This window comes from Mustelus asterias, unplaced genomic scaffold, assembly GCF_964213995.1.
Source record: "Mustelus asterias unplaced genomic scaffold, sMusAst1.hap1.1 HAP1_SCAFFOLD_98, whole genome shotgun sequence".
NCBI classification, from domain to species: Eukaryota; Metazoa; Chordata; class Chondrichthyes; order Carcharhiniformes; family Triakidae; genus Mustelus; species Mustelus asterias.
Window position 1 is genome coordinate 247,700 of NW_027590146.1, and position 23,576 is coordinate 271,275.

The 23,576-nt window shown below is 44.8% G+C and overlaps 1 protein-coding gene across 4 annotated transcripts in view; it reads right to left on the reverse strand.

The window, feature by feature from the left end:
• Positions 1–1,221: 1,221 nt before the first annotated feature.
• Positions 1,222–23,576, reverse strand: part of LOC144484300 (uncharacterized) — a 37,154-nt gene continuing 14,799 nt past the window's right edge. For 2 of the 4 annotated variants that reach the window (XM_078202835.1, XM_078202834.1), the window contains 4 exons: positions 15,316–15,542; positions 10,224–10,386; positions 5,010–5,105; positions 1,222–1,286 (listed from right to left, as the gene is read on the reverse strand). In XM_078202835.1, the coding sequence (XP_078058961.1) occupies positions 15,379–15,542 (164 nt within the window). In that variant the 3' untranslated portion in view covers positions 1,222–1,286; positions 5,010–5,105; positions 10,224–10,386; positions 15,316–15,378. Of the gene's footprint in view, positions 1,287–5,009; positions 5,106–10,223; positions 10,387–14,412; positions 14,539–15,315; positions 15,543–23,576 lie in introns of those variants that run through there. The other 2 variants (XM_078202837.1, XM_078202836.1) reach the window with 1 other exon arrangement.

The window sequence follows — 23,576 nt, forward strand, 5'->3', positions numbered from 1 at the left end:
TTAAAAATATCTGTGGAAACTCTCAACATCTGTCTTCAGATTTGTGACGAGCTTTCTACTGAACTCTAAACTTCCCCTCCTTGTTCATCTTTCAGTCATTCTTTACTATTTTTGATAATCTGCCAAATCTTCTGATCTGTCACTCAAATATGTTTTATCTTTAACTTTGATACTGTCTTTGTCTGTTCTAACTAACCACAGAGGGTGGGCCCTCCCCTGCCCCTGGGAATTTTTCATTCTTGTTGAATATATCTAGTCTGTGGATTGTGAAATATTAAACTTATTTCAGTTTCGAATATTAGACTCAGATCCTCCCTCAAAATGAATGCTAAATTCCATCACATTCTGATGGCTGTTATCTCAGGGTGCCTCCACTATCAGGTCATTAATTAATCCTTATTTGTGTACTTTCCCAGGTCTAGTATAGCCTGCTCTCTCGTAGGTGGCAAAACCTGTTGTTCTAATAGACTATCCTGAAAATAGTTATCAATTCCTCACCTAGGCTACCTTTGTCCGTCTGATTTTTGTCTTTATCTAGATTAAAATCCGGAATGATAATCGCCATCTCTTTCTGACAAACTCCTTTATACCTTGTTCCTCCTGTGTGGTTACTGTTTAGGGGCCTGTCAATCCCACAAGAGACTTCTTCCCTTTATCGTTTCTCATAAATTTCTTCCTGGACCGTTTCTCCATCCAGTTTTCCTGAGCTTAGTCCATCCCTCTCTATTGTGTTAACACCATCATTAATTAATAGAGCTAGTCCTCCTCCACCTTTTCCTCACTTCCTGTCCTTCCCAAACATCTTGTATCCTTCAATATTCTGGTACCAATCTATGTCATCCTGCAGCATAAAACGGCTCAGATTATATTCATTTATTTCCATTTTTGTATGAAAAACAATTTAAAAATGAAACAAGAAGCTAAATAACCAAGAAACTGATGCTACTTCACAGTCTCACATTCACTCACTAACTCACTCTACAAAGGTTACAGGAGTAAAACAGGAAATGTTCCCACACCACTTCTCTGATGTAATCTGATGATCGAAGTTGCAGTCCTGATGAGAGATCTCCTTTAGTGAAGGATCAGTGAAGGGGTTTTGACAGCCGGGGTAGAAGGTGTTTGTTGGGATCCTCTTGAAAGGATGAAGTTGGTTTCTGGTCGTTTCTTCAATCGATTAACAGTCAGTTCCTGTGTGGGTTGAGGTTCAGGGAGAGATTCGTCTGCTCCTTGGTTTGTCACCAGAATGGACGGATTCTTCTTGTGGTGTCCTGAGGCTTCAGAGACTGTGGTCAGAAAAGCAGTTTAATGTTTTTCCTGATGTGTTGTGTCTGGATCTCTTCCCTGGCTGTAGTCAGAATGAGTTTAATTGTTTTTACTCAAACCAATAACTAACCTCAAACCAGCAGTGGTTGTGCTCAGATTTCTCCAGAATCTGCTGCTTCGCTCGGGCTGCTGTCACCGACAGTCACAATCCCTTCTCTTTGTGAGGCAGTGACTCAGTTCCCTGACTGGGTTCTGGGATCCACACAGCAGTGTCACCTGATGGTCAGAGGCAGCTTTGTGAACGCAGTGACCTCCTTTCTAACCTAACATTTTGACAGTTTCTCTGTGCAATGTCCACACTGAATAAGATCCATATTCTAACTGATGTGTGCCATGCCTTACATGGCAGCATCCTCTGTAGCTGGCATCAGACCAGCTCTGAAACCCAACCTCCCAGAGTGACCCCCAAACTGATTGGCCGTAACCAGGGGTGATGACCTGTCTCCAGGTGACATCACAAAGCAGCCAGCAGCCAATCACACGGCGGCCTGCAATGATGTCCCCAAGCGGCTGCAGTGGCCAGTTTGAATGGACGGGGAGTTTGTGACCGCTCCCAGCTCCAGGCACTGGACCCTTCAACAATCTCAACACCATCAACAACTCAATGCAGCAAGAGGTCCCTCACCCCTGACATTACTGGGGCTGAGTGATGGTGTGTTTCAGAGGTTGCATCATCTCATTCGCTGTTCCAAAAGGAAGAAAAATAAATGAAAATGGATTGAATTAAATTGAAAATTGAGTACAGCCACACAAAAAGCAGCACTCGTCAGCTTTTGATGGCCTCCCTCACAACGGCGCGTAGAGCTCTTGATAGTTTGCTTTCAGAACAACTCAAAGGCCATAGTGAGGGAGTCCATCAAAAGCTGCTGAGTGCTGCTTTTTGTGTCGCTGTACTCAATTTTCAATATCTAATATCTGTACTATGTTATCGATATAGATAATAATATCTATATTATCCATAGGATAAAAACTGAGATCATAAACCCATAATCATCAAACTAGTAGAACAGGGCATTACTCTGGGGACAATCTCCACAGGCTCCTTTACATCATGACTCATGCCCAAGGTCGTGGAGTTGAGGCCATGGTCTTATCTTTCGATGCTGGAAAGGCCTTTGACCAGGAATCATGGGTGTTCCTATTTCAGACTTCAGACGGCCTGGGGTTTGGGCCCAACTTTGTAAGATGGGTCCAGATCCTTTATTCAATTCCACAGGCCTCTGTCAGAGCGAATGGTCAAATTTCTGAAGTCTTTGGACTCAAGAGGAGGACAAGACAGGATTGTCCTCTGTCCCCCCTTCTGTTCACTATATGCATAGAATCCTGAGCACAAATGGTGAGAGACAGTCAGGACATAAAAGGTGTTCTCGCTGGAGAAGAAGAGCACAAATTGACATATTCTGATGACATCCTGCTATATTTATCAGATCCTACAACATCCATATTCTTTCTGAAAAGAGAATATTATAAAGTTTGGCGATTACTCAGGTTACAAAGTTAATGTTGATAAAACTGAAGAAATGGAAATAACTTCCCTGAAATGAGTTCCCTGCTTTTGGAATCTGTGCCACAATTGATAACTTCCTCTGTAAATTTAGAAACCCTACAGTGCTGAAGGAGGCCATTCGGCCCATTGTGCCGGCACCGACAACAATCCCACCCAGGCCCTATTGCTGTAACCCCACATATTTACCCTGCTAATCCCCCTGACACTAAGGGGCAATTTACCATGGCGAATCAACCTAAACTGCACATCTTTGGACTGTGGGAGGAAACTGGAGCACCCGGAGGAAACCCACACAGACACGGGGATAATTCTCTCTGGACACTCAGTCCAGGTCTAAATAGTGTTTGATATAGCTCAAGCAGAACCTGCCCTGCTCTGGTAGTCTATACATCAGCCAGTAAAGGAAAGTATTCCGTCTGCCAGTCGAAACCACCTTATCGAGCTGTCCTGTTACCCTCAGGAATCACTGGACACTCACTCTGAGATCCCTCTATTCACACACACAGGGAGATCGTATTAGAGAGAGAGGGGGGGATTGTTATGGGGGATTGAAAGGCCCAATGTGTCATATGGTCTCAATCTGATGTCTCTCTGCCTCAGAATTATTAAATACCAGCTCGGAGAGTGTGCATCACCAGAATCTAGATGAGTATACGGCTTGTAGGAAGGGACTAAAGAAGGAAATTAGGAGAGCCAGAAGGGGTCACGAGAAGGCCTTGGCAGGTAGGATTAAGGAAAACCCTAAGGCGTTCTATAAATATGTGAAGAGTAAAAGGATGAGACGTGAGGGAATAGGGCCGATAAAAGGTGAAGGCGGGAAAGTCTGTACGGAACCAGTAGAAATGGCAGAGGTGCTGAATGAGTATTTTGCCTCGGTTTTCACGGAGGAGAAGGACCTGGGTGGATGTACTGCGGGCTTGCGGTGGACTGAAATGATTGAGCATGTGGACTTTAACAAAGAGGTTGTGCTGGAATCTTTGAATGGCATCAAGATAGATAAGTTGCCGGATCCGGATGGGATGTACCCCAGGTTACTGTGGGAGGCGAGGGAAGAGATTGCAGAGCCTCTGGTAATGATCTTTGCATTGTCGATGGAGACGGGAGAGGTGCCGGAGGATTTGAGTATTGCGGATGTGGTTCCTATTTTCAAGAAGGGGACGAGGGATAGCCCAGGAAATTACCGACCGGTGAGTCTAACCTCAGTGGTTGGTAAGCTGATGGAGAAGATCCTGAGGGACAAGACTTATGAGCATTTAGAGAGGTTTAGTATGCTCAAGAATACTCAGCATGGCTTTGTCAAAGGCAGATCATTCCTTCCGAGCCTGGTGGAGTTCTTCAAAAATGTGACTAAACACATTGACGAAGGGAAAGTGGTAGATGTGGTTTATATGGATTTTAGCAAGGCGTTCGATAAGGTCCCCCATGCAAGCCTTCTAGAAAAAGTGAGAGGGTATGGGATCCAAGGGGCTGCTGCCCTGTGGATCCAAAACTGGCTTGCCCAAAGGAAGAAGTCTCACAACACCAGGTTAAAGTCCAACAGGTATGTTTGGTAGCAAACACCATAAGCTTTCGGAGCGCTGCTCCTTTGTCAGACGGAGTGGAAATGTGCTCTGAAACAGTGCACAGAGTGCACTCACACCCCCTACACACCCCCACACACCCCCCTCAGTCTCTCACTCCCCCACACCCCTCCACCCAGTGCCTCACTCCCACCTTCCCCACCCCACCAATCAATGCCTCACTCCCACTCACTGGTCAGTCTATTCGCAGCGAATGTTGGGGAGATCCAGTCCCACTGCAGTTTGCCCCACCCAGAGATGCCTTTGCTTCTTTCTCACACGAGCCTTCAGCACGCTGTTCACTGCACCACCAATCGTGGTTTGTTTCTCCCAATCACAGTCAATAGTGGACAAATCAGCAGCAATGGGAGAGAGAAATTACCTCTGATTGGAAGATCAGCTCCAAGCAGAATCCTGAATTGAAACTCAGCTTCTTAACAACAATTTGGAAACTTTCTCTGGGACCACGTAGAGGAGCTTTGCGGGTCACACGCAGCCCCCTCGGGCCGAACCTTGGATAAACCTGCTCTAGATGGTCACTCTCTCCCACTTTCCACTCAGTCCCTGTTTGAGCTGCAGACAGGATAGAAATTATATTTGTATTTTTGTGATCCTACCTGTGTCCATTCTCATTTTTGATGAAGCTGTTGGATATTCTCCCCTGTTTGAACCTTCAGCCATGATATTGACAGGCCTTGCCTGATTCGGAGACTCTGTAATGAGGATAACATCAATGTCAGGATCAGGTGTAAATATTAAAATCAGAAGCAGGGCGTTGAGATCTTTACTAATACGCAAGATATATTTCAGAATATTACAGTCTCATATATGCTACCGTGATATTAGTGACAGTTGTTTCACAAAGTACCAGTTGCCATCATCACGTCCGTTGAAAAATCCTTTTCCCTTTCAATCCTCTGCCCCATTTCCAGTTTCCACTTTTCTCTCCAAAGTTATTGAACATGTTGTTACCTCCCAAATCCAGCACCATTTTTGCAGGAGCTCCATACAGTTAAGTTTGCACCCTGCCGCTGCTGTTAAAATCACAAATACTATCCTACCCGACTCTGACAAAAGTCAGTGAAGTATCTTCATTCACCCGTCTGCAACCTTTAGCATCCTTGACCATGTTATCCTTCTCCAACTCCTCCCTCGTGTCGTCCAGCTGAGTGGAAATGCATCAAAGGCCCCTGGTTCAATTCTTATCTATTACTTTCCATCCAGAGAATCAGTGACATTGCTTTCTCTTGCCACTCCCACATCATTATCTCTATCATTGGCCCTCTTCTATTCCTCATCAACATGCTGCCCCTCGGTAACCTGGCAGCAGGTTCAACATGCAAACTGCTGATATCCAGCTCCACATTCTCACTGCTCTGAAACTCTGCTTCCTGAATCCTGACTAACTCACACCACGTCCCAGTTCATTCACCTGAGTTTACCAACTCTCACTGTCTCACAGCCTGACAACACCTCAATTTTAAAATGCTCAAACTAGCTGTTCAATCTCTCCATGGCCCCTGTCTTCCTGTTCATGCAGCCTACAGCAGCCCCAGAAGCCAGCGACATCTCTACCTTGCCCAATCTGACAAGTTGTGTATCTTGAGGATAATTTGTCCACAATTCAGGCCAAGTCCTGAGCTCCGAAATTCCCTCCCGAAGCCTCTCGGCTGCTTTACTTTTCCCCCTTCTCAGATTCACCTTAAAAAGATTAACAATCTGACTAAAATTAGTCACCTGCCCAGCAACCCCTTCGAATGTTTTATGTATTTGTTTTCCCACTGAATTGTTCTCTTGTCGAGTGTCTTGGGATGTTTTGCTACGTTAAAGGTGCTATACAAATGCACGTGGCTCCATATTCTCCACTCGTGTGGATGTGTCAGTGTCTGTGTCCCTGTACCTGTATCCCTAATCAAACTCAGCTATTGTCCTCTCCTTTCTCCAATATGGAAATGGAAAAGTGATTCAGACATTTAATTTCTTCAAATTAGAAGTGGAAGTTATTCAACAGCAATAATTTACAACCAAGGTTTAAAACCAGCAATGTAAAATGCAGTTACCCGTTTCACTCTTAATCTCATGCAACAACTCAGATTTCCAGTGTGTCTGACTTTGTGAAAAAAATATCCCAAAGTACAAATTCATTCTCCCTTATGGGTCTCTTCAATTTAACACTAAATTTACAATATCATTCTAGCGAGGCTCTGTAATACACATCTGGTCATCTGAACAGATCCGGGTTTATTCCTCATCAACCCCAATGACCCGGCCTCGCCCACACCGAGCCAGCATCAGTTATTGGGTGAAGCCACAGTGACTTTCAAGAGGGCCGCAGAAATTTCTCAGTGCATGGAAATGGCTGCAATGCAAAAGATATCCAGAAGACCAATGGTGGTGAGCAGGAGGGGGCACTGCATCAAGTAACAAAAGAGGCAGCAAGAAGAAAGGTGAAAGCAATAGAATGTGTCAGGTGTTGAGGGACACACTCTGTGGATCATTGCAAATGCTTTGATGCTGTTTGTCACCACTGCAACAAAAAAGGGGCGTTTAACAAAGAGCTGCAAAGATGCTAAGAGCAAGTCGAAGGCGGAGCAAGGGAATTCAAATTTGAAAAAGCATCAGTCAGCTACACATCCCCTGGAGAGCTCAGAGCACATACAGGAGCAAAGGATTCCATATAATTCCATAAGACTTCAGGTAGTAATGGATAAGGACAAGAGTGGCCCTCGGTTCAATTGGACGCGGGACAAATACATCCAAATTAGACAGGAACAGGGGAATGCGGACTGGGAGCGGCTCTTTGAGGCCAAATCCATGTCTGGCATCTGGGAAGCTTTTAAAGGCCAACTGATTGAAATGCAGGACGGGCCTGACCCGGAAAAATGAAGGATGGAAATGCCAGAATTTGGGAACCATGGATGACAAAGAAAATTGTAAGCTCAGTCAAAAAGAAAAGATACAATAGATCCAGGCAACTAAAAAACTGACAAAGTCCCTGAGGAATGTAGAGAAAATAGGAAGGAACTTAAACGCCAAATTAGGAGGGCTAAAAGGGGCCATAAAACGTTTTTAGCAAACAGGGAGAAGGAGAATCCCAAGACTTTTATGCATGTATTTGGAGCAAGAGGGTAGCCCAAGAAAGAATAGGCCCACTCATGGGCAATAGAGGGAAGTTATGCGTGGAGTCACAGGAAGGCGGTGAGATCCTTCATGAGTACTTTGTATCCATATTCATCAAGGAGATGGGCGTGAAGTATGTTGAGGCCAAGGATAGGTGTGTGAACACTCTAGGGAATGTCAATATATCGAAGGAGGAAGTGGTAGGTATCCTAAATTACATTAAGGTAGACAAGTCCCCGGGGCCAGATGGGATCAACCCCAGTTTACTGTGGGAGGAAAGAAATAGGGGAGTAAAAATATATCTTCACATCCACTTTAACCACAGGCGAGGTTCCAGAGGACTGGAGAATAGCCATTGTTGATCCCTTGTTTCAGAAAGAAAGCAGGCATAATCCAGGAAATCAAGGGTTGGTGAGCCTAACGTCTGTGGTGGAGAAGCGTTTGGTGAGGATCTGTGCACATTTGGAAGAAATTGACTAGCTTATGTCAGGCAGCATGGTTTTGTAGGGGGAAGTCATGTCTCACCAACTTGATTGAGGTTTTTGAAGAGGTGACAAAGATAATTGATGAGGGAAGGGCTGTGGATGTCGTTTATATGGACTGTAGTAAGGTATTTGACAAGATCCCACATGGCAGACTGGTACAACAACCGAAATCACAAGGAATCGGGTGGGCTGGCTGGATGGAAACAGAACTGGCTTGGTGACAGAAGACAGACGGCAGGATGTTACGCTGCGCTCCTCCCAAAACTGTAAAATCCAACCCAAGGTCAACGGACCTTTCCATGGTCCACCCCTCGGCTTTCCGATTCCCATGGTGGGCGGAACGGGAAAATTCACCCCAGGGAACAGCAGGGAAAGGGTATTTTTTCAGAATGGTGACCTGTAGCTCGTAGTGTTCTGCAGGGATCAGTGCTGGGACCTATTTTGTTTGGAGGAAACGTGGGTGGTCTGATTAGTAAGTTTGTGGGTGACACGAAGATTGGCGGAGAGGGTAATAGTGCTGAGTTTACAACAGGATATAGAAAGATTGGAGATTTGGGCACAAATGGCAAATGAAATTTAATCTGGACGAATGCGAGGTAGTGCATTTTGGAGGATCACGTTTGTGTGTGAATTGTCCTGGAAATGGCAGAACCCTTTGGAACATTAAGACACAGAGGGATCTGGGCGTGCAGGCCCACAGTTCCCTAAAAGTGGCAACATAGGTGGCCATAGTTATTGAGAAGACATATGGCCGGGGCATTGAGTACAAGTGTTGGCAAATCATGTTGCAGCTATAAAAAACCTTGGTTAGGCGGCATTTGGAGTATTGCACACAGTTCTGGTCGCCACACTACCAGAAAGATGTGGAAGCTTTGCAGAGCACAAATAAGGTTCAGCAGGCTGTTGCCTGGTCTCAAGGGTGTTGGCTGTGGTGAGAGGTTGAATAAACGAGGATTGTTTTCATTGGACAGCCAGAGGTTCAGTGGAGACCTGATAGAGGTTTAGAAACTTATGAGATGCATCGACATGGTGCAAATTCAGCAGCGTTTTCCCAGGGTGCAAGTGTCAATAAAAGGGTTCAATGTGAGAGAGGGTAAGTTTAAGGGAGATGTGCAGGGGAAGTTTTTCACGCAGATTGGTTGGCACCTGGAACATGCTGCCAGAGGCGGTGGTTGATGCAGGTACATTAGCAACATTTAAGAGGCATCTGGATGGGTTCATGAATGGGGAGGGAATAGAGGGATACAGACCGAGTAGGGGCAGAAGTGTTTTTCAGTTCACTTCGTGCATCATAATTGGCACAGGCTTGGAGCGCCGAAGGGCGTGTTCTTGTGTTGTACTTTTCTTTGCTCGAGGAGCACTCTTACAACATGTTTAATGCGATTGAGGGACATGTGAAACCTATCTATGCAATAGCAGAGGTCGGTGGAAAGCAAACCAAGATGGTGATGGACACGGGAGCCTCTGCATCGGTGATCAGTGAAAGGACCAACAAGACAACTTGGGACTCCAAACAAGCGCCAGCCCTTACTCAGACAGGGATCAAACTGCAGATGTACACCGGAGAGCCCATACCATTGCTTCCCGTGTGAGAAATGGACATTGCACACAACAGAAAAGAAGAACACATGTCCGTGTGGTAAAAGGGAAGGAGCCTTATCTATAGGGCATGGCTGGCTCAGTGAAGTTCTGTCGAACTGGGATGAAATAAAGCACACAAAGGTGACAGAGGATGCCATTCAGAAATATTCTGATGAACTGGGCACATTGCGTGGCTCTATAGTGAAGATATTTGTTGACCCACAGGCTATCCTCCTCGCTTTTTCAAGTACAGGACAGGGCCCTACACCATGAAAGGTAAAGTGGGGGAGGAGTTTGATTCCAAGCCTTTGCAGCCACTCGATGAGTCCATTCAGTTGGGGAGCATCAAATATTCCTGTTATTAAAAATGATGATACTGTGCGTACACGTGATTACCTGGAGGCCTGGAGTTTCTGATTTCAAACGTTCTGGGAACAATAGATAATCTGTTACAAGATTTTCCTCCTGGAGCAGTTCATTTTTATGACATCTAATTACAGGGAAAACTGAGGAGGAACACCTCAGCACCCTGAATCAAGTGTTAGAGTCTTCAGAGGCAGGATTGCGGCCTAACTAATGTTTTATATAGCTGCAACATGATTTCCCACTGTCTACAGGACCGGAATAAATGCAACTTTCTCTCACCTTCCTCTCCAGAAAATATATGGAAGTTCTTTCAATCTCAAGGTCTCTCTCTGGTTGGCACTCTCACAATCCTGTGCTGGTTCACCTCTTAGTCCCGCAGTCCACACTCCTTGCTTACTTCCAGCTGTGGATTTTCTCAATCAATCCAGCATTCACCGGAGATCTGATTAAAGCAGGAATGAAAAAAAAAGTGACAAATAGTGCCAGGTGAACGAGAACGACAATTTTCTCACTCCCAGGTCAGCCCATAAACCAGAACTGAAAGAAAGATTCAATAAGACGGTTGGAAATGTTTCAATTAGAATGACAATTTCCTCAATCCTGGGACAGTCCATCTAGTGAAGCGAACAGGGAATTTCAATAGGAGTGTTGGAAATGTTTAAATTACTGTATTTTCATTGGACACATTAATGAAGGTTACAAAATGTCTCATCAGACTATCCTAATTTTCAATCTGGGGTTTCATAAAATCCCGAGGTTGAAGAAGGGGTTTATTTGACCCATCGAGTCTGCCCCGATGACAATCCCACCCAGACCGTATTCCAGTAACCCCACATATTTACTCTGCTCATCCCCTGACATTCAGGTCAATTTAGCATGGCCAATCAACCTGGCAAGGAAGGTGGAGTCCCAAAAGAAGACCCAGAAGAAGAACCAGGATTCTGTGCAAACAGAAAGAGCATTTAAGACCGATGATCCAGTTCATGTGAGGAACTTCAAGGACGGCAACCATTGGACCCCCAAGATTATAACAGAAAAGACAGGGCTCATGTTGTACAAAGTCCAAGTGCAGGTCAAGATTATCAGGAAGCACCTGAACCATCACCAGAATAGAGAACCTGTGTCAGTACAGGCGACAGTACCAGTCACAGGCATGGCCACTGCCAGCGACGAGCCATAAATGGAGATCGAACACACGCTGGCCCCTCCAAGTGATTTGATTTGTTATTGTCATATGTATTCAGATACAGTGAATAGTATTGTTTCTTGCTCGCTATACAGACAAAGCATATTGTTCATAGAGAATGAAAGGAAAGAGTGCAGAATGTACTGTTACAGACATAGCGAGGGTGTAGAGAAAGATCAACTTAATGCGAGGTCGGTCCATTCAAATGTCTGATGGCAGCAGGGAAGAAGCTGTTTTTGAATCGGTTGGTACATGTCCTCAGACTTTTATATACTTTTCCCAACGGAAGAAGGGGGAAGAGGGAATGTCTGGGGTGCGTCGTGTCCTTTATTATGCTGACTGCTTTGCCGACGCAGTGCGAAGTGTAGACAGTGTCAGTGGCTGGTTTGCGTGATGGGATTGGGCTACATTCACGACTCTTTGCAGTTTATTGCAGTCTTGGACAACGTAGGAGCCATACCAAGCTGTGATACAACCAGAAAGAATGCTTTCTATGGTGCATCGGTAAAGGTTGGTGAGAGTTGTAGCGGGTATGCCAGATTTCCTTAGTCTCCTGCTACGGACTCCGACATGGAAGTGCAGAAGTCCAGTGGCCCTGGTGAAGCGGGGCCTCAAAAGGAACCAGATCGGTGACTTTGCCACACTTTCTCCAGAAGCAAAGGTCCCCCCATCCACTTCACACCCACTGATCTGGTCCGACCTCCAGCTGACCCAAGGCCGGTCACTAAGCAGCAGAAAGGATGCTTGCTGGTGGGGGTGCAGGGAATAAATTGAATTGCGGGGGGAGAGAGGGATGTTATGATGGCCATGGGGAATCATCAATAGATCTCTGCTGGACCTCTTTTCCTCTGAGTATCAGCTCCCCTCGGGAAGGAGCAGCTGGTGGGGGAGGGGGGAGGTGAGGGAAGGGGGCGTTAAAATCAGTTGGCTCCACACAGGCAGCAGTTGTTGACTCAGGGCTTATTTACACTCTACAGCAGTCGAATGGCACTCAACTGCCGCTGTAAATAAATGGGTGTATGGTGATGGAAACTGGCCTTGGTAAGATTACTACACCTTGATATTATTTATTTTCATGGATATTAAAATAGTTTAAAACGCAATCAGCAGGCTCTGATATCTGCACTGGCTTTTTGTGAGAACAAGGTTCAATTTTTCTCACTCTGACATCTTCTTCCTACAATCATTTATCTCATTCCCTTCAAGGATGTCGGGGTCTGTTCTGAACCAGAAAAGATTCAAACCATCCCCTCCCAGTTTAACGCACTGTTTGATCTAACAATTCAATCCTGATGGTACCACAAGTAACCCGCTGTATTACTGAATGGGTATTTGTTTCCTACCCATCAATCTTTCAGAACATGAACAGTGCTTTCTTTCCTTTAACAGGATTTATTATCATTTTAATGAATGGAATTGACAGGATCTTACAGAGTAAGATAAAAAAATGGGGGCAGAATATTAAATTATACCCAATGCGAATTCATCCTCAGAAATATAACCAGTTGAACTAGTCTATCAGCAGCTCAGTCGCTGCACCTCAGGTATTAACCTAACAATTACAGCTCAGCTCCACCTGGAGCCATTGTGGGCGCTTGGAATGGAATTCAAAGCTGAACACACTGAGCTCCAACTAACCTCATTATAGCGACCTGTAAAAACTTATTCAAACTGAATCCAACATATACTGATTTCTGTATCAAGAATCAGTCTCAGCATGACCATCTGTCATTCATTTCCTACTCCATTCAAATCTGTCGCTTTTAAATCCAAAGAGTATTATCTCACATTGTGCCCCAAGAAGGTCCTCCCACAATCTCTTCACTGTCTGTGGAGACCCTGTGCTCCCTGTCCCTGGTTAATCGCATCACCTCTTATTCAAAATGAGAGGGATGGTGGGGAATAGAAACAAGTTGAGCTGTGAGGGTCCCAGTGTTGAATAAACTGTTTCTCAGTTACTGCCTGAGCTCACAGTGAGATAATAGCTACAGCCGCAAAGGATGGATTCACTGCGGGAGCTCACAGTTAGATAATAGCTACAGCCACAAAGGATGGATTCACTGCGGGGAGCTCACAGTGAGATAATAGCTACAGCCGCAAAGGATGGATTCACTGCCTGAGCTCACAGTGAGATAATAGCTACAGCCGCAAAGGGTGGATTCACTGCAGGGAGCTCACAGTTAGATAATAGCTACAGCCGCAAAGGATGGATTCACTGCCTGAGCTCACAGTGAGATAATAGCTACAGCCGCAAAGGGTGGATTCACTGCAGGGAGCTCACAGTTAGATAATAGCTACAGCCGCAAAGGATGGATTCACTGCGGGAGCTCACAGTGAGATAATAGCTACAGCCACAAAGGATGGATTCACTGCGGGAGCTCACAGTTAGATAATAGCTATAGCCGCAAAGGATGGATTCACTGCGGGAGCTCACAGTGAGATAATAGCTACAGCCGCAAAGGATGGATTCACTGCGGGAGCTCACAGTTAGATAATAGCTATAGCCGCAAAGGATGGATTCACTGCGGGAGCTCACAGTTCGATAATAGCTACAGCCGCAAAGGATGGATTCACTGCGGGAGCTCAAAGTGAGATAATAGCTACAGCCGCAAAGGATGGATTCACTGCGGGGAGCTCACAGTTAGATAATAGCTACAGCCGCAAAGGATGGATTCACTGCGGGGAGCTCACAGTTAGATAATAGCTACAGCCTCAAAGGATGGATTCACTGCGGGGAGTGGAGGAGAATAATCTCCCTGGGAGGCGACACATTTAAATGGAAGGAAGAAAGAGATACTTCACAATCAGTTCAGAAACTACATTCCCACTTGACCTCAACCACACCGGCTTTACTGTCACTGTGCAGGTTCTGCCTTTGTCAATTCAATGCAGCCTGGTTATCTCAGTAGAAATCATACTAATCATCTGAGCTGACCCTGTTTATAATACCCGTGTCTGAGTTTCACCCTCTGGTAAAAGTTATGAGATTATTTCGAGGTTTCTATTTATAGGAGAGAGTAACCAATTGAACCAGTTTGACAAGTCTGCACCCAATTCAGCTAGAAACAATGTTTGAGGCTGATTAGAGAGGTTATCATTTCCAATTCAGTCAGTGCAGTGAATTTCTATCTGTAACATTACAAAAAGTCACAGTGTACATCTGATATTTTGACTTTTAACCAAACACTTGAGAGTGCGGTCATTACCCGAGTATTGGTTGGAGCAGGGAAATGCAGACTGTGCAGCTAAACTCTGTATGTTGAGGGCATGATGTGGAGATGCCGGCGTTGGACTGGGGTAAACACTGTAAGACGTCTCACAACACCAGGTTAATGTCCAACAGGTTTATTTGGTAGCACAAGCCACTAGCTTTCGGAGTGCTGCTCTTTCGCCAGGTAAGTTGGAGTTCTGTTTGCAAACAGGGCATATCAAGACACAAACTCAATTTACAAAATAATGATTGGAATGCGAGTTTTTACAGTTAATCAAGTCTTAAAGGTACAGACAATGTGAGTGGAGACAGGGTTAAGCACATATGAAAGAGGTGTGTATTGTCTCCTGCCAGGACAGTTAGTGAGATTTTGCAAGCCCAGGCGAGTCGTGTGGGTTACAGATAGTGTGACATGAACCCAAGATCCCGGTTGAGGCCGTCCTCATGTGTGCGGAACTTGGCTATCAGTTTCTGCTCAGCCACTCTGCGTTGTCGTGTGTCGTGAAGGCTGCCTTGGAGAACGCTTACCTGAAGATCAGAGGTGAATGCCCGTGACCGCTGAAGTGTTCCCCAACAGAAAGAGAACACTCTTGCCTGATAATTGTCGAGCAGTGTTCATTCATCCGTTGTCGTAGCGTTGAGGGCGCCAGAGCTCTAAAATTAATTCCCTGTAATTACAAAAACCCATATCGAGGAAGGTCCAGGGCCCAGCCCGGTCTGAACTGGGATGTGGGAATGCTCTGATTCACCTCATTCCATCCCTCTTAAAAATGAAAATAATGGTGTGGAACAGGAGTGGTCTGATTCTGGGAGCCTCACTGTTAAACAGATCACCTTCATCACTGCTCCAGCTCAGTCACTGTATAAAACCTCATGGAAGGGGAATGGCTACAACAGCCCATGTAAAATAATCTGACTGAGAAAATGGTTTAAAATAAAGAAATACATAAAGTACAGGAGCAGACAAATCTTACCTTGACCTGCAGATTCTCTGCTTCCGTGTGGAGTCTGCTAGTTTTCTCTTTGTAAACTCTTTGCTACCAAACGTAATGTTGTTCCTGGTTTTCTTTCAGCAAATCACAGTTCAGTAATTGGATCTGATCTCTGTAATTTGAGATTTGTATTACATCTCGATGGGTTGAATGGTTCCTGCTGTGCTGAAACGACTCTGTCTCTGTCTCTGTCCTCCGACTGGAAGTTGCTGTTCAGAAAACACATCATTGAGCCAATTTAAAAACTCTTTGAACTGTGAACAAAGTTAGTTACAAACAATTTGTAATTAATTGCTGTCACACAGTGAGTTCAATCGGAGTCATGCCTCCAGAACGAATCACTGGGTTTCAACCTGAAACTGTTTAAAAACTCCATCGATTTTCTTATGTTTAGACTTTCAAACAAAGGGCCAGTGTCAGATGTTTCAATGCAGGATCTGATAACTTTAAAGGTGAACACATTAACTGTTTAACTGCTGAATGGAAGTGGGGCTGCACAGTGAGAAATTTATTTCCCCATGCTCAGTCATATAATGAAACTGGATCTTATTCACTCCAGGCTGCCTGTCGACCCTGCCCCCTGTGTTCACTGACCGACATTGGGATTCAGTCCAGAAATGCCTTGATTTTAAAGTTCTCATTCCCATCTTCAATTTTCTGAACGATTTCATCCCTTCCGATATCTTTAACATTCTCCAACGCTGGAACCATCCAAAGTTTCAGCGTTCTTTCAATTCTGCGTCCCTCATTTCTTTCATCCCTCCATTGTCAGCCGTGCCTTCATCTGCCTGGGTCCAGAGCTCCAGAATTTACTCCCATCTGTCCCTTAGAAATCTTTTACAAATCTGCCTCTTTTATCAAGCTTTTACTCTCCTGTCCAGTAAGGACAGTAAGACAATAAACTTGCCTCATTTTGCTCCAGTGAAGGACTTTGGAATATTTTATAGCATTAAAGGAGCTATAAGAATGCAAATCGCTTTTGTTGAAATCAAAGCAAAATACTGTGAATATTGGAATCTGAACCAAAGGGTGGGATGGGTGGCCCAGTGGTTAGCACCGGTGACTCTCAGTGCGAGAGACCCGGGTTCGATTCCCGGCTTGGATCACTGCGTGTGGACTTTGGACGTTCAACCCTTGTTGACCTGGGTTTCCTCCGTTGCTCCGGTTTCCTCCCACAGTCCGAAAGACGTGCTGCTTAGGTGCATTGGCCACACTAAATTCTCCCTCAGTGTAACCCGAACAGGCGCCAGAGTGTGGCGACTTGGGGATTTTCACAGTAACTTCATTGCAGTGTTAATGTAAGCCTACTTGTGACACGAATAAATAAACATAAACAGAAAACACTGGAAAATCTCAGCAGGTTTGACAGCATCTGTGGAGAGTGAATAGAGCCAACAGCCCTCAGCAGAGCTGACCATGGTCCTTGCGGGCATTCCCCTCGGTGAAATGGAGCTCGTGGCAACAGGCTCTGAACTTTTGCACAAGACAAACACTTCGCTGCTCTCTCCTCGATTTGGGTATCGAGCCCTGACCACCAAAAATAACTTCTTTAATAACTCAGCTTCCCTCTGGAAACTTGACTGACGATATTTTATGGTCTGTCCGGCTGACTGTGAGAAATGGAATCCTAGTATGAGGCCCAAAAAACATTGTTAGTGACCGATTATCCATTAATTCAGTACATTTCCTTCCACATCGGTGTTGCCCTGATTCTGAAAATGATTCCTGGAGCTTCCTTTTGTTTGTGTGCAGAGTTCATTCCTGCTCTGTTCAAGGTCTTGGTGCAAAAACTATCGGCTTCTCTTTCCCATCGGGCATTGCGTGAGAAACTGCTGCCTCCATCCCATAAGGCGATGCGTTATGTGCCAGTTGCAAAGTTAAATTTGGATTAAAGTGTGTCAGGATTTCTGACTTTACTAGTACCTCTTTAGCTTGTACGAAGGCTTTCTCACACACCTCCACCCATTTCCATTTCTGTTTCCTCTTATGACACAAAAAGTTGTGTAAATGTTTAAGAATAGTCGCTAGATTAGTGACAAACCTTTCATGAAAAATACTTTAATAAGCTCAAAGGAGAATTAAGATGATTGATGTTGAGGTGCAGGTGCGTCAGAAATGGCTTTGACTTTTGAAGGCAATTTGTGCAGTCTCTTTGCATCTATAGAAGATTGGAAATCTTCCGTATTTATCTTTCCGTAATCTTAATCCATGATCTTCTAGTCTCTGGAGTGTGGCATCTAGGTTGTGGAGATGTTCTTCCTCATTCTTTCCAGTAACTTAGATATGGCCTATGAAACACTGGACTCTTTCTAATCCGCTTAGAATTTGATCCATGGCACATTGGAACAGCACAGGTGCAGACATGATGCCAAATGGAAGTCTTGTCTATCTGAATAGCCCTTGGTGTGTCACAATCGTCAAATATTGTTGTGAATCTGGATCCACATTCATCTGGAGATAAACACGATTAAGATCAATTTGACTGAAGTGTTGCCTTTAGCCGAACCAGTGAGTAAATCCACCTTTCCATCATACAACATCTGTTAGCTCTGGGATCAGGCATTTCCCGAGAGTGATCATTAACTCTCCACAGCCGGTGTGACACAGACAGCTGCCCAGTGAAATCCAGAGAGTCCCACTGGTCTCCACAACCTGGTTACAGGTGGGATCCTGTTCACTGAGACTCCACACTGGGAAATCCCATTGGTTAAAGATTTACTCCCAGTGCAGGATGAAACCAGACTAATTCCCATGGCAGAGAATATTCTCAAGGGAAATGTGGAGTTTGGTGATCAATGGTGAATTAAATAATCCTTCACTTGGTTTCTAACAGCCTGGCAGGGTTGTACTATGTTAACATTTATATTTGATGTGTTTGATTTGATGGAGTTTTGATATTAAGCTCTGGTAATGTATGAATTATATCTCTGCACTTATACATTATAAGTGGATATGGTTCCTCTGGACAGTGACAATCTCCATGAGATGAGTGCCCTGGTTGAAGCTCTAACTTGAATACAGTGACCAAATTTCTCATTGTGTCAGCAGTTGACCAATGAACACTGTAGGAGGTGAAAGTAGTTACCACTCTTCTACTAATATTAACATCAATGTATAATATTATCATTCGTAAAGGTATCATCAAATAAGGTCATATGGATTGAACTGAAGAACAAGAAAGGGACACTGACAGTTCTGGGAGTATAACATCTACCCCAGACAGTCAAAAGGAAGTCAAAGAGCAAATATGTAGTGACATTGCTGAGAAGAATGTACTCAAGAGGGGGCTGGATAGAGCATTTGGGGCAAATGGGATCAAAGGTTCTGGGGAGAAAGCAGGATGAGGCGATTGAGTTGGACGATCAGCCATGATCGTAGTGAATGGCGGAGCAGCTCAAAGGGCTAAATGGCCTCCTCCTGCTCCTATCTTCTATGTTTCTCTGCATAGAACATAGCACAGGAAACGGCCCTTCAGCCCACGATTTTGTGCTGAACATGATGCCAAATTAAACTAATCCCTTCTGCCTGCCCCTGGTCCGTATAACTCTCTTTTTTGCATATTCATGTGCTTCTCTAAAAGCCTATTAAATTCCCCTATCATATCACCCCTGGCAACGCGTTCCAGACACCAACCACCGCCACCACTGGCACCGCGGTCCAGACACCTACCACCACCACCCCTGGCAACGCGTTTCAGACACCAACCACTGCCACCCCTGGGAACAAGTTCCAGACACCTACCACCACCACCCCTGGCAACGCGTTTCAGACAACTACCACCGCCACCCCTGGCAACGCGTTTCAGACAACTACCACCGCCACCCCTGCCAACGCGTTCCAGACACCAACCACCGCCACCCCTGGCATCGCGGTCCAGACACCTACCACCACCACCCCTGGCACCGCGGTCCAGACACCTACCACCACCACCCCTGGCAACGCGGTCCAGACACCTACCACCACCACCCCTGGCACCGCGGTCCAGACACCTACCACCACCACCCCTGCCAACGCGTTCCAGACACCTACCACTCTGAGTAAAAAATATGCCTCTCACATCTCTGTTGAACAATCCCCCTCTCACGTTAAGTGCAGGCCTCTTAGTAGTAACTCTCGGTAGAAAATCTTCTAGTAAATGTCAACCCTATGATCATTTTATAGATTCCTTTCAGGTCTCCCCTCAGCCTCTGCCACTGCAGAGAAAAGAACCCGAGTTTGTCCATCCTCTCCTTATAGCTCATATCCCCTAATCTAGGCAGCATTCTGGTCAACCTCTTCTGCACCCTCTCCAAAGCCTCCACACCCCTCCTGCAATGTGGCAACCAGAATTGAACACAATACTCGAAGTGCAGCCGAACCGAAGTTTTATGAAGCTGCAACATGACATCCGAACTCTTAAACTCAATGCCCCGACCAATAAAGACAAGCATGCCGTACACTTTCTTTACGACCATATCTACTTGTATAGCCCCTTTCAGGGAGCTATGGACTTGAACCCCAAGATCCCTCTGTCCATCAATGCTATCCAGGGTCCTGCCATTGACTGTATACTTACCCTTAACATTTGACCTTCCAAAGTGCAGCACTTCACACTTGCCCGGATTAAACTCCATCTGCTATCTCTCTGCAAATATCTGCAACTGATCTATATCCCGCTGTATCCTTTGACAACCTTCTATACTATCCACAACTCCACATACCTAGAGTTGTCTGCAAATTTACTGACTCATCCATGTTATCATCCAAGTCATTTATATATATCCCAAAGCAATAGGTCCCAGTGCGTATCCCTGTGGAACATAACTAGTCACGGACCTCCAGCCAGAAAAACACCCTTCTACCACAACTCTGACTTCTTTGGGCAAGTCAATTCGGAATCCAAGTGGCCAAGTCACCGTGGATCCCATGCTTGTAAATCTTTTGGATGAGCCTAACATAAGGGGCCTTGTCAAAAGCCTTACTAAAGTCCATGTAGACTAAATCCACTACTCTACCCTCATCGATCACCTTCATCACCCCTCAAAAAAACCAATCAAGTTAGTAAGACATAACCTGCCCCACACAGGCACATGCTGACTTTCCCGAATAGGCCTGGCCTTTCCAAGTGCAGAAACAAAATGGCAGCGATCAAAGTGGATTTCAACTGTCCCAGAATTAACTGAGATGAATTGAGGTTGGGGGGCAAAGAGCAATCAAAATGCATTTGTCCAACAATATACTCTACACATGAAGTTTACAAAAGTATATTACAAGACTACTCAAAGCTGACAGCACACAAAGTGCAAAACAAATAAGTTTCTCCCAATTCTGTATGTTATTTACTCCATTCACAATCACAGTTAACATTTAGCGTGAACATACGTCAAACGTGTAGCCTGAGGGTTTATTTTGAGTTTTCATTCTCTCGGTGAGGGGTCTTAAAAAGCAGCCTTTTCCCTTTGTGGGAGCTGCCCCAGATTTTACTGTGGCCCCAGTACGTTATCCTGAACCTGGGAATGTGTCAGTCTGCGATTACAGAGCTGGAATTAAAAAGGAACTCGCAAAAGCAAAGAGAGGGCAGGAAACAATAAGGGGGCTGTAAAAAGGAAAGACAAAATATATTTTATAAAGACAAAAAATGCAAACAGATAACTCAGACAAGAATACCAAGCATTAAAAAACAAAATGGTAACTTGTGGATGGAGAGAGACGAAATGCACAGGGTTCTTAATGATCTGTGTGTCTGTTTTCACAAAACAGGGAAGCGAAGCAGACCTCTCAGTTAAAGATGAGGGTTGTGAAATATTGAATGTGTTAAACTTAGTGAGGGATGAAGTGTTGGGATATTCACCATCTTTGAAAGATTTGGATGAAATGCATCCCAGGCTGCCAAGATGAGTAAGGGAATAAAAAGAAGAAGCTTTAACCATCACTTTCCAGTGCTCTTTGGCTGCAGAGTGATGTTGTCAGATTGGGGAACTGCTAATGTTGTACAGTTATTTAAAAAGCAGCAAGGGGTAATTACAGGTCAGTCAGTTTGATCTTGGTGGACAAATTATTCAAAGACCTTCCGACGGTTATTATAAATGCTCCTTTAGAAAGGCATCAATTCGTTAAAGAAAGGTGATGTCTGACTATCCTCACTGGATTTTTTTCAGATTAGAGAGACACTTGTTTGATGCAGTCTACATGGGTTTTAGTGAGGTTTTTCTGACAACTGGTCAGAAAAGTAAAAGCCATTGGATCCAAGGGAAAGAAAGTGGTCATTTGGATCCAAAACTGGCTCAGTGGCTAGAATCAAATTGTAATGGTGGATGGATATTTTTTGTAATTGAATGACTATCCAGTGAGGACTCCGTACTCGGCGCCTTGCTGTTTGTGGCAAATATCAATAATTAGTCCTAAATATAGCAGTGATCGGCACAAGGAAGGTCATCTGCTTATTTCTCCACTCTTCACAGTTCTGAATATTCCTCTGTAGTTACAAAAGAACATAAGAAATAGGAGCAGGAGTAGGCCATCTAGCCCCTCGAGCCTGCCCCGCCATTCAATAAGATCATGGCTGATCTGACGTGGATCAGTACCACTTACCCGCCTGATCCCCATAACCCTTAATTCCCTTACCGCTCAGGAATCCATCCATCCGCGCTTTAAACATATTCAGCGAGGAAGCCTCCACCACCTCAGTGGGCAGAGAATTCCAGAGATTCACCACCCTCTGGGAGAAGAAGTTCCTCCTCAACTCTGTCTTAAACCGACCCCCCTTTATTTTGAGGCTGTGTCCTCTAGTTTTAACTTCCTTACTAAGTGGAAAGAATCTCTCCGCCTCCACCCTATCCAGCCCCCGCATTATCTTATAAGTCTCCATAAGATCCCCCCTCATCCTTCTAAACTCCAACGAGTACAAACCCAATCTCCTCAGCCTCTCCTCATAATCCAAACCCCTCATCTCCGGTATCAACCTGGTGAACCATTTCCAAATTCAACGAGCAATAATCCGAGCGAAAGGCGTGAAGAAGTTTCCTGACTTCCTGTAAACTAAACACAAGTCCTCTTCCTGAAGAGTGCTCCACCCGTAAGCAGCCATTGTACCTCGGGTATCCAGCACTTCCAATATTGCGAACAAACATTTACTGGTCCCATCACCATTGGCCAGGCCTCATAAACCCCACATGGGAGACTTAATTGGGGCTGGAGTGAATTGCAGAAGAAAAACCTTCCTGAGGTTGCAAATGATCCTCCTCCACTGACTTAAATATAGGAGCCATGATTAAGAAGTTTGCAAGTTATATGAAAATTGGTTGAGTCGTTAACAGTGAGACAGAAAGCTTTAGAATGAAGGAAGATGTCTGTGGACTGAACAGCTGGGCAGAAAAGTGTCAAATAAAATTAATCCAGAGTAGTGTGAGGTAATGCATTTAGAAAAGGCAAATAAGCCGATGAAATACACAATAAATGGATGGATTGGGGAAAGAGAGACCAAAGAAACAGAGATATGTTGGATTCCAGGACAAGCTGCATGTACAGAATATTGGTCAAGGCATTAAATGTAAGAAGTTACATTAATCTTATCTTCTGTCTGCAAAAAATCCCTGTCTCTTCATTTCCGTGTAGTGTGTGTCAGTTCTATCCCTGATCCTCTGCATCAATGAGATAGAAATTTCTTGCAACTTGCTGAAATGAAACAAATTGGAAATGTGATTGTATCCCTTTTCAGTGAGGCTCACAGCTTTACCCTCTGTGTGAAAGCTGCTGCCCATCCTCAGCATGGAATTCAATTTAAACATTCCCCACTTACTGCAGAGAAGGGAGCGGCCCCATTCCAGGCATCAAATTCAACCAGTTTGACAACCTGCGGCTAATTCAACTGTCAACAAGTTTCATTCGAAATTTTACTTTCACTCTTCTTGTTCCAGAGATGTTCAGTAAATCAGTCAAATGATAAGAAACAAATTCCAACTGGGACTTCGGAACTTTGAGCAAACATTGATTTCCTGATATTTGTGGTTTCACCCCAGAGCCCAGGAGCCAGTTCCTGGTCAATGAGCTGAGAGAAGGGCTGTTTCTATACATGGAGATTCACCATTTAACTTCCAAACTGAATGATCTCTGAGCAACAATGGCTGCAGCTGCTGGGCAATGAGCACTAACACTCCAGTTACATTTATTATTGTAAACCAGCAACTGAGACACCAGATTCTGGCCCAATGGAGTTATTCAAGAAGATGCTCAGAATTTCACTAACTCAGGATGACAAGTGAAGT